The following is a 12105-nucleotide window of genomic DNA, read 5'->3' as shown; positions in this document are numbered from 1 at the left end:
CTACTACATGTGGCGTATCCATGGATACTGTGCAAGATATTTGCCTTCAGTTCTGGAGGGCTCTCCCAGCTGACCTGTTGACCCCAGTAAATATTCATTTCTTTGTCAATCCCAGCTATCCCTGGTGACGTGATCTCAGAATATCCACTGCATCTTGTTTAAGTCCTTTATAAAAATGATACCTCATTTTTACCTCGGGGAGTAAAATCATCTCGGTGACCCTTGCTGGAAGTGAAATGAAATCTCAAGATACATCGATTCATTTTCTCAGATAGTGTCTGAAATACATGATATTAAAAATAGAAAAAACTCTTTAATTTGTGTTTTCTGTTAAGTTGGTATCATATGGAGACAAAAAGCAAATCTGCTGTATATTGAGTACATTTTGGTTCATCCCCTGAGGAAAGGTAAAAAGACTTTAATATAATCCTGCAGTGAATTTATCATTTGCCATTGCTATTAGTTGTTGTCAGCTGAGCTTGGTTGTCAAATCTTAGGAATAATGACTTAGTGTACAGATGAGGGTTTTTCATAGGCTAATAACGTCATAAATCAAACCTCTCCCCGCATTGCTGCCTCTAACAAATCTAATAGCTGTGGCAATTTCTACGCGATGGCCTAACATAATCTGAGGTTCATTTTGGTCAGCGCCGCCATTATTTCACAGCTGTTAGAGGATGGATTCTGTGTGTGCAGTGCATGGTAATCAACAAGAAAGACGGGAGACTAGCTGAGCTCTGTGTATGGATTGGGTGACCTGTGTGCCAATATTTCTCACCTAACTGGTGACCTTGTCATTTTCAGGTCACGGCTGATGATTAGAATATATTACAGATTTCGGCTTGTGGCTTTAATCACTGCACTATCAATGGATATTATTTTGTAAACATACTGTAAGGTGCAGGGAGGAGGGGGGCTGGGGTTGGGAGGGGATTTTTGTAAACAAGTCTCTCTGAAATCTGTTGCTGGTTCATTATTTTCATCATCATCTTCAGCTGTGTTTGTATTTGTATCTTTGTAGTTTCAGTGTATTGTTCTTTCCAGCTTTATCCTGGTTCAAAAAATACCCGAGGGGTTATAAGTGTTGATGTTATTGTTGTGCGGACGAATCAGTGATTTAAAAACCATGATTTGTCTTGGCTGATCAGACGTTTGTGAAAGCAGCAGTACTGCAGGGTTCATATGAAAGTAACCTTTACTCTCATAAAACATGGAACATTTGTCTGTTCTTGTAGAAAGAAAGTCAAGATTTATGATGCTACGTCAGACAGTAACAATTTTTTCAAGCCACATACTCTCTGGTCATTGTTGTCATACACTGTTTTATACATGTAGCATGATCCCACTGTAGTTACTACTGATTGCTGATTGTAATTTCCCCAAAGTACTCCCTGTGACTACATCTGGACATGTAACACTTTTTGCAGCCCTTTTAGAAAATCACCAAGGAGCAGCCGAGAAATAACAAAAACAGGCCAAATTTTCAGTAAATATGTACTGTTTCTGTGTTACACGTATGACAGTCACCAAGATGCACTCAGCCTCAGAATAAAAAAGTCAATTTCCTACCAACATTCTCGTTCTAGGGTTGAAAGTGCAATGTACCACTGTTTGAACTTCAATTGTGTGTGCATGCACTACGTGATCATTAGCGTAAATTTATATGATAGATGCTGTCAAGAGGGAGTCCCAGCAATAGACGTAATTTCCAAGTGGGAGTAAGCAGTTTGATAAGTAGATAGCTGGGATAATGGTTAACAAGCCATGAAGTAATTTGCTGTCATTTCCTACGGAGATAGGACTCTGACTTGATGTGATATAAGCCCAAATGAAGCAGCCATTTTTTTGCCATCACAACATCCCAGCAGCCCCAATTCTTTTTTCACTTTTATCATGCCCCTTTTGATCATTTGCCTTATTTGAAAGGATAGAAACCAAAATTTTCAAATGATCATAGATCATTAGGTTGTTTTTGCATAAATGTTCTGTGATAGCTCATCTTGAATTTTATGTCTTCAGATTTTAGGAAGAAAAAAGATGAGGTTGTTTCTCGTGTGTGGACATAGCCATTAATCTGTGTGTTTTTTCCACCTGTCCCTTTTCCAGATTCTTACTCAGCTGTAATGGAAGACCAGGCCCAAGATTCACAGTTTGAAGATGCGGAGAGTGATTACACTCCGCTTCATTCGCCGGTGAAGACTCCTATCCATGCGGTGCAAGACGAAGATAGCAGAGACAGTGGAATCAATCACAGCGAATCCGGCAGCGACAGACCGGAGAAGCAGGATCTGCCAGAATCTCAGTATGAGGATGCGGAGATGGATAGTAATGCTGATCCGGAGGAAGATAATGAACCCATCGAAAGTAACGGGCAGTCTCACATAGTAGATGGCTTTGATCAAGCAAAGGACATGCATGACAATGGAGAATACAGGGACGGGGATGATAGGGTTTACACAGAAAATGATGCACCAGAGGAAAACCGCATTCATGCAAACCTTCTGGAGGAACGGTATTCCGAGAATATAATAAGCGGACTAGATGTTTCAGGCGTGAACGAGGGTTCTCAGGACATTCCTGAGTCGCAACCAGAGGATGAAAGTAGCATGCTTGTTGCAGTCACCATGGGCAGTGGTGACTCCGAGGAAGGTGCCGACAGATCAGAAGAGGAGGTTGTGGAGAAGTACGAGGAAGAGGAAATGCATGAAAATTACGCAGACGATCACTATGGAGATGAAAGTGAACAATTTCATGAGGAGGACCAGTTTTACGAGCCCAAGGAGGCCGCTGATGTGGAAGGTTACGTGGAAGAAAACGGGGAAGATATCGGGCTCCAACCTGAGGCGTCTTACTATGCAGAACAAACGGTTCAAGAATCTGGCCCTACTCTGTTGGATTCAGAGGTCAGTGACCTCCCTGAAGATCACTCTGTAGTGGTCCCAGAAACATCGGAAAGAGAAGGTTTCACGGAAACTCATTTGGATAACATTCCCAACGAGGGTTCCCTCCTTCATCCGGAAGCTGAACTTTTGGTGGATACAAAAGTGAAGGAAGAGGTGAAGACTATTGTGTTACAGAAAGAGGACTTACGGGAGTTTGAATCTGATCTTTTACATACGGACACTGACACCACAGATACACAGAATTTCATTGAACAATTAGACATTCAGCTCAACTTAGGCCGTCAGATGCATTACGAGCACAAACCAAGTTTGGATCTGTTGGACTCTAACTTCGAAGACGCCCCAGAATCAAATATTTATCCTGAAGGGAGGCATTATGAGGAACCAGACAATAAACTGATCAGCGACATCGATTTGTTAGGTGATAGTGTTCAGCCCAGCCACTTTGCTGTGGAGCCAGCTGACCTTGATCAGAAAATACAGGAGAACCTCCACATCATTGCTTCTCGAAGCAGCCAAGGTGCTAAAACAGATTCGCTCCCCAAAACTGAGACGGGGCAATTCAGTGATGATCTCATCGAAGATAATGTTATTATTGAAACCAAAGCATCTAGGAATACATCTCCACAAAAGAAAAAAGCTCAAGAAACACTCTTAGACCGGGACTTTTCCCCGCTTGAAACTACACCCAAACCTGTACCCAAAACGTACACTAATTTTGATGACATCCCTGTCGGTGTAGCTTACAATTATGTTCCCCCATCACCAAATCAGGATGATTCGATTGAAGCAGACCGCGATAGACGTATCAAGCCGGTCACAGGCCCTGTAAAGAAAAAACCCCAAGGTGATGTAGGTGTTAGAAAAGGACGTGGGAGAGGCTTAGACAAACAGAGACAGACACCACAGCAACAAGGTAGAACTGGTGGTCGGGGTCAGTATAGCGTTCCAAAGGGTAATGTGCAAAAAATGCATAATTCAGAACCGAGGACTTTATCTTCGCAACCAAGCCCGAGTGTTCCTCAAGACCCAAGGAGGCAGCCAGTGCAAAGTGCAGAGGCCAAACGAACGAAAGGAAACCCACTCATGAAGCAGAAGGACAGCAGGGAGGGTAATTACTTTGTCCCCATCGATGGCGTGGAGCAAGAAGAACGCTACCCTACCCAAGCAGGAGGTGAGAAGAACAGCAGATGTCCCAGGAACAGCAGTGAGAGTCAACAGACAAATGGGTCAGCCGAAGACATCGCCTCCCACAGATCCCAGAACAACTCAACAGCAGAAGAGGCCAGTGCGTATGGCAGGTCAGCCAGCAAGAAGAGGGCCTGTCCCAAAATCGGGAAGTGCAAAAGAAACTATGATTGGTACACCAGTTACTTCAGATATGACTACTGCCGGAAGAGGTGAGAGGAAAAGTGGTGCTACAGAGAATCTTTCTGGAAGAAGAGATTCGTGGGATGATAGGAGAGTGACCTCTGCAGAAAGGTTAGCAACATCTGGTATGAGCCCAGTTGGAAGAGAAGACAGAAATATTGCATCTCAACAGTTGGTCAATGTCCAGGGGAGGCAGCAGGGAAATGTGACAAACAAAGATTATCAAAGCAGTAACAGACAACACCTAAGTGCGCCCTCAGAGAGCAACCAGACAAATGATGAGGTACCGAAACGACCTGTATCTCCCGGGATAGCACGAAGACAGCCACCACCTCCTGATAACATCAGTCAAGCGCAGAGCCGAAGGTATGCGGAGTACGGAACGTCAAGCCATACCAAATCACAACCCAAAGAGTATGAATACCCGGAGAGTTTAGATTTGGAGAACGAATCACGCCACTCAAGCGGTTGCACCTCACCTTACCACCAGCCCAAGCAGAGCAGTCAGGCACACCACCACGTCAAAGAAAGTCCCATCAAGACACACTCACACAATGGCCATGGCTTTGAGCAAACAGAGTCTGAACATCAGCCAGTCTGCACCTGCGGACAAGTTGTGTACGACGACATCGCGGAAAGCCAAGCCTACTTGATAGAGAGAAACAAAAAGAAGGTCGCGCAGAGAGCAGCTGAGTTGCAGGCGAAACGAGATGAAGAAGACAAGACTCACAGAGGTGACAGCAAAGATGAAGTGCATCTCCGACCAACCAACCGCAGACGCAACAGTTATGAGTTGGCCAATAGGGATATTTCACCAACGCAAGAAAAGGACGGGGAAAGATATGGGGAACGGTTCAGACCAGACATGTCTGGAAGACCTGCAACCAGTAAGAAGGACCTTGAAGAGCCAGCCACGTCAGCTAGACGCTACAAATTAGTGGACATCGAGGGTGTCAGTAAGGATACCAGAGATACTCAACTGTCTGGCCTTGATCATGCCAAGTTGGCGAAACTAGCAGAAAGGGAACTAGCCGACATGGAGAGGTCACGTGCAGTGAGGGATCGGAGTCAGCAGCAAGCGAGACAGGCGTATGCGACAAGTCAGGTGTCACCAAAGAAGAACCCAGTGTCTCCACTACAAGGTTCACCAAAACCTCACTCTCCTCAGAAACAAATCACCTCGAAGACTGCATCTCCTGCAAGGTCTGGTACATCTGTAAGCAGCTCGCCAACCAAAACACTGCCCTCACAGTCCAGCTCTGCAAATTCTCCTGCCAAGTCAACTTCTTCAGTAGAGGGAGTGAAAAAGGGAGTTGCCTATGGGCAGCCTCTGTATGACAAGACAGGGTTGCGGCTTTCAGGTATACATTCCCTTGATCTCAGCGGTGACATTGGCCAAGATAGACCGGAAGAAGACCAGTTTATGGATGCAGATGAGAGTGATGAGGAATATGATAGCATTTCTAGAGACAGGGAGGACAGTGGTCGCTATGAGGATGCTGATAGAGGAGACCAGCAAATCATTGGTGAGGGCGCTATTACCAATACCATGACTGAAATCCAAGCAGCGATTTCGCAGAGCAAAAACATGCTGCTGAAATCTCCAACGTTTTACGTTGAAAAGGAGCCCGAAGAACCAGTGTGGGTGTTGAGGCCGTTCTACGCCAAGAAACAACTTCAAGATGAAGAACGAAGAAGGCAGGAGCAGGAGAGGTGAGGAAACATCGCAATAAATACAGAGTGTAGGCAAATTATTCAAATTAATGAATGTAGAAATGGATATAGGGGAAGAATTCATTTTTCCCTTACAGTCGCACTTCAAAAGAAACTATTAGATTTAAGTCTCTGAAGAAACAAGTTAGTGCAAGGAACACTTTTTCTTTCCGGACTACAAATTTCACACAGTTGTAATAAGTGTCTGGCTGCAGTTCAAGCATGTATTGGCAAATGCTATAAATTTGAACTACTGTATTTGTTGATATGCTTTTGAAATACTGAAACTATTCTAGTAATAATTGCCAAGTTTGGCTTATACAAGGAAATTTTCAATGAGGTGGTGCTGTCCATTCCCCTTCATGCATATTTGACCAGTTTAATCCTTTCATTTCCGGGGTTGGACAAAAAGCCATCGTCATCAAAGATGGTGTTTGATTCCTCTACTCAGAATCGGGAGTGAACATGTTAATGCAAATCATTGAAGTTTGAAAATTTCTCACCATTGATTGCGTTCCTCCATTGTGATTCAGATTAAAAAGAAAAAGCATTAGAAATTGGAAATTAGTGGCTTATTTTACCATTCTTTGTCTAATAAGTTCTTTTACTTGTTCATGCTTTTATGTTGACTTTGTTAAGAAGTCGTCTGCATCAATCTTCATCACAAATTATATATTTGAAAACATAGCTCAGTGTAGTCCTTGTGAAATGGAAGATGACAAATGGTGCTGTTTGCCACTTGGGTGCAGTGAATGTAGTCAGTGATTTCTGGATGAGAAAACAGTTAATTTCTAACAGAAGGACTGTCTATCAAAGACAATGCTTGAAACCCCTGCAGTGTTTTTGAAAAAAATGCAATATGTCACATATGCAGTATGTCAAAGTGTGAGACACATTCAAATCATTTTAAATATATTCTTCTGTCTTCTATATATGTCACAAGGGTTGTGGTTAAAATGTCTAGATGCTGTGGTAGAACATCACACAGCATATTCTAGTTTATGAAATTTATTAGATATTCTCTGCCAGTCATTTCTCATGTAATCTAAATTACTTTCAAAACTTGTAAATAATAACCCAGATCTGTAGAATAAACAACAGGTAGGAAAAACCAGGAACATTTCTTTTACAAGAATGCCATGTGGTGATTATCTGATGCCAATTTATTTTTATGAAATTGAGAAAAGGTTGGATTAAATGAGCTGTTTTTGCATCTTTGAAGTGAAATCATTGTTTGATACTACAGACTGAGGATTTACTGAATTTCATGAGCTCTGCTGACAGTGGAGCCCTCGTGTTTCATTAACTTTTGTTTTTATATCACCAATATTGAGGGCAGCATCCTATGGATTGGTGAGTCAACTCATAATCTTGCCTTCTCTTTCAGAGAGAGGCAGAGGGAGGCAGTGAGGCAGGAGCAGAGAGGTCACAACAGGAGTCCAACTTCTCTCGGCAGCAGTGACGATGACCTGCACAACAGAAACCCCCAGGGGTATCTACGGAAACAGGAGAGCGATGACGAAGATGATGATGTGGAGCAGAAGCCACTGATGTCCACAAGTGATTATGAAACAGGGTCATCTTCCCATGATCACATCCACTCGGAGGAATGTTATTTACGGAACCCAAGACCAAGAGAAACATTCCAGGTAGGTTCCAACTGTAATCCTGTTCACTGCATCATCTAACCCGGAGATTTTTTATTCCTGGAAACATTTCCCCATTTCAGTGTCTTATTTTTTCAAATTCTTTCAGCTATGTTTTGCTACTATGGTCTATAGTCCATAGAATCTATTGGGATCGGTATCGGTCCTTCAATAACTGTTCTGCCAAATACTGGCTCACAGATATCCTCTGAATTCTGTTAAATATCACATCACAGCTATATGAGCTTGCTGCCTGTTGAAACATCTATTTCGAGGGGTTTTAACTACTGACCACTATGCTAGGTGAATTACTATTGTCGATTTTGTGAGTTCAAGCCCCATAAAGAGTCGTATTTGATGACACTTGCTATACATGTTGTTCATACTACTACAGATTTACTGCTGGTGAAGAAATTGAGCATTATCAAATTATTGCTATTTTGCATATTTAATGAATCATCATCTCAGAAACCACTTGTCTAATGGGTCTGTAACGTTTCCAGATTTTTTATCCAACTGCCTGTATAAATGTCCACTTTGTGTGAGAGGCAGCCAGCTATGGCAGTTTTCTATGCTGGCTATTGTTGAATGTCTGCTGTGTAAGGGTCTGTATGTATGACCCATACTGAAACAATTCTTCTGCAGTAAGAATATTGTCAAAGGACCTCTGCACTCATTATATCTGGTGTTATCTTCCACTTTGTGTGTCCACTTTGTGTGAGAGGCAGCCAGCTATGGCAGTTTTCTATGCTGGCTATTGTTGAATGTCTGCTGTGTAAGGGTCTGTATGTATGACCCATACTGAAACAATTCTTCTGCAGTAAGAATATTGTCAAAGGACCTCTGCACTCATTATATCTGGTATTATCTTCCATACAATCCACGGCCAAAGTAGCTACACTGCCATTAGCCTATGTTTCATGTGAGCAACTTCTTTGCTGTTGAATCTGCTGAATTGTCAGTCATCAGATTTTTACTGCCCCTGCTTGTACATGTGACAGGAAATGCTTCAATGACATAATTTATGGTATATTGTACAGTTTATGTCATGTTATGTTTATTTGTAAGGCGTGAGCAGAGCCCTGATAATTGACAATTCAACATATATTTCAATAAGCAGAACAACACAGATAACTTCTCACTTGAAACGAAAATAATTGTAATAATGTTAAAAGATGGTGACTCTGTTCCTTGAAGTTTAAAATAAGCAACAATTATATTTTGAGACGATTATATCAGAGATACCAAATCGCAATGGCAGTTGTTCGTAACCGCTGTGATTGCAGTAATATATTGCAATGGGGTCAATCACATTTGAGTTTTCTGTTACCAAAATGCAGAAGTAAGTCAATTCTAATGAATTTTTCAAATACCAGAGTATTAAGATTTTTTTCTTTGTGCTGATTTGATGTTGTATGAGACTATACCAACATGAATACAATCAATTCTCTGTGTATTAACCAAATGCGCAAACTGATAGAGGTAGAAGATTTGCTTTCATTCACGCTGTTCAAAATCATAGGGGCTCCAGCATTATGTTTTGTCGCCCTCTAGTGGCCAAAATGACATTTTACTGTGTGTCCATTCAAACTCTCCCTCGGTCAATTATCTGACACCGCAAAATACCAAAAAATCATCCAGCTTGCTTTTGCATTGAAATGAACCCAACAAAAGGTGCTCAAATTAACTAATTCATTCAAATTTTATTTTTTTTTGTGTGGCGGTCTACAGGATGATGAAGATTTGCCTCCCAGTGGGTCGAAAACTAAAGAAGGTAAAATTGTTCTATTTTAACGTTCTGCGTTCCCTTCATACATTTCACATCAAGGCAGCTGTGATAAGGGTACATAATTACAGAAACCTTTACGGAAGAAACTGCAGTGTTATGTGATGATTTTTATATATTTATTCTGAAAATATTTTTTTGCTGTTTGACTGCGACAGTTTGTGTGCATACCAATGAATGTGTTCTGTGTTTAAGTGGTGTGTCTTATTATCCCTCATTTTGCATTTCTTTCGCTGTCCACTTTTATTCTGGGTGATTAGCCATCGTTTTATGCTTTCAGTGTGTTTCCTTCATTGCATTGCCTCGGAGTGCTGGAACTATTGAACCATTTGAATTAATGCAATTCTTGTTTTGCAGCTCTGTGGCTAAGTAGTTTTTCGGGACAAATTCTAGACACAGACTCCAAACTGCTTTTGCTCTGGGATAAATTCGTTTCATCTCATCACCTTTGGGTCAGAAATCACACAAGGTTTAATTTATGGCAGCTTGGTATGCCATGGTTTTGACATTGCTAACTTGGCCAATAGAGGGAGCCCTCCAAGTCTTCTTATCCATGCAAACTAAATACCTTTTCCAATTTGGCAGTTATGATTGTCAAAGAGCACACAACCGTCATCGTTCCTTTAGTAAAAGATATAGATGTGAAAAAAATAATCACTATAATATCATACCAATAGACGTATAGACAGGTCAACGAACACAATATTCCTGTACCCAACATTAGTTTCCACATGCACAGGTCTGGTTTTGACATCGGAATAGGACAAAACCTGAAAGGTAAATTAGGAGAAGAAAAGACCGGAGTATTTACATTTGCTGGTTCTGTAATGTAGTCTGACAGTGAGCAGATACATCAATGATTGTTCAGCTGTGCTCAGCTGAAAGCATCTAATTGATACATTGCAAACACGGTTTTCTTTCACTCAAATATCCTCAGTATCTTTTTGTAGGGAATGCTGAATAATGGGCTCATTCAAGCAGTCAAAGTTTATGAGAGAAAAAGTTACCCGGACATTTTTTCCAATTCAAGAAGAAAATGAAACGATCTAATATAAATTTGTATGTGCTTGGAAACTGAAGGTTTTAAACTGTTACTCAAATTTTCCTCCAGGAAGCTTATAAACAATTCTTTCTCAGAGTCGAGAATAAAATAGGGTCACTGTGGAAATTTTGACATTAGAGAAAAAAATCAGTAAAATGTGCCAATATTTAAAATCCAAATGTCCGCTATACCCTGAGTTAACTCTGAGAGGAAATAGATTTCATTTCCCACAAAAAATGGAGCTGTGAAAACTTCATTTATTCCCAGACTTAAAGATGAGTTCACATAAACAAGTGACCAGCAAAGTATTGTAATAGTTTAGGTGTCTCAAAAAAATTGTCCTTGTGGTGCCTTCTGAACTCACTGACATATGGTGATTTTCAAGTGTAACTCTCCTCTTCTGTTAACCAAGGTTTGCAATATGATGGTAGCAGCTGTAACTGCATTAGTCCATACGACTCGTACATGCCTGAAATTGTCATTTATCTTTATTGAAAGTGCTGCCTTTGGACCAGTCTGTCAGCACATTTCGAAATACCAAAAAAATATAGAATACACACTTGTCGACCAAAAATAGTGAGTTTTTCCATTTAAAATAAAATGGTTCACAACACTGACAGACACAAAATTATTAACAGGAAGATTTTCTGTATTTTATGGCAAGCTATTGAATAAAAAACCCAAAATGGCCAGTATATAGATCACATGTGTCTCTGAAGCTGAGAAGAATCCTTTTAACAAAAATGCTGTAATATGAAACAGCCCTGGTGATTTAAACAATTTCTGTTTTCAATTTGAATAATGTTTGCCGACTTTGCAAACAGGAAAGTGTGTAGTTGAACTAATTTGCTCTGGAATGCAACAAGAAATCAATTAATGTTCGGATGAAATGGTGAAAACAGGAGAGGAACGTGATGTTTGGTGGGCAAAATGATTACATCACCAACTTAGCATACTGAATAAGACGTTATTTCCTGAATAGGACCTTGCTAGGAGTTTCTCTGCCCACATAATGAAGTCGTAATGGTTGAAAGCAACAGTGCATGGTTTTTGCGCAATGATCTAAAAAGGAGAAACACAGATTATGAGGAATGTTTGCTGTAGAGAATAAAAAGGAAATTTCATAGCTTTGGGGAACAAAGATAATAAGCCATGGAAATGTAATTTCCGGAAACGCTGAACTGATCAAAAGAAATATGTTTTATTCAGGAAATAATTTAGATGACATTTTGAAAACAGACGTCCCAGTCAATAATCGCCCACGGTACGCAACGTACCGGATTATCTGAATGGACATTATATTTATTAGTATTTTTGTCATAATAATGCGACTGGAAGTGTGCTCTTTGATGATCATTTATTTGAAGAATTTTGTTGGTAAAGGAAAAATTATTGGTACAAAGGGAAAATATGTTATTTATTTTCTGTATAGCGATGAATTGGATTTGTGGATATTTTTATCAATTTTGATAAAGATGTTTTCAGGACTTCTCTTTTGATATCTGGCAGTTTAGAAAAAAAAAAATAATTCTGTTGTGGAGAACGATGATCGGACTTGATAAGCTGAATATCTGAAATTAATAGAGCAAAAAGCTTGATTAACCTCCAGTCATGAAGATCTGTGAATGGGGCATCAATCCACAC

At 40.6% G+C, this 12105-nt stretch overlaps 1 protein-coding gene across 14 annotated transcripts in view; it reads left to right on the top strand.

The window, feature by feature from the left end:
* Positions 1-12105, top strand: part of LOC139121412 (uncharacterized) — a 120572-nt gene that overhangs the window by 39835 nt on the left and 68632 nt on the right. For all 14 annotated transcript variants that reach the window (XM_070686263.1, XM_070686262.1, XM_070686260.1 and 11 more), the window contains exons 2-4: positions 2107-5987; positions 7375-7636; positions 9365-9407. In XM_070686263.1, coding sequence (XP_070542364.1) covers positions 4036-5987; positions 7375-7636; positions 9365-9407 — 2257 coding nt within the window. In that variant the 5' untranslated portion in view covers positions 2107-4035. The remainder of the gene's footprint in view (positions 1-2106; positions 5988-7374; positions 7637-9364; positions 9408-12105) is intronic.

The sequence above is a fragment of the Ptychodera flava genome, chromosome 21, assembly GCF_041260155.1.
Source record: "Ptychodera flava strain L36383 chromosome 21, AS_Pfla_20210202, whole genome shotgun sequence".
NCBI classification, from domain to species: Eukaryota; Metazoa; Hemichordata; class Enteropneusta; family Ptychoderidae; genus Ptychodera; species Ptychodera flava.
This window is presented reverse-complemented; position numbering and strand designations above follow the sequence as displayed.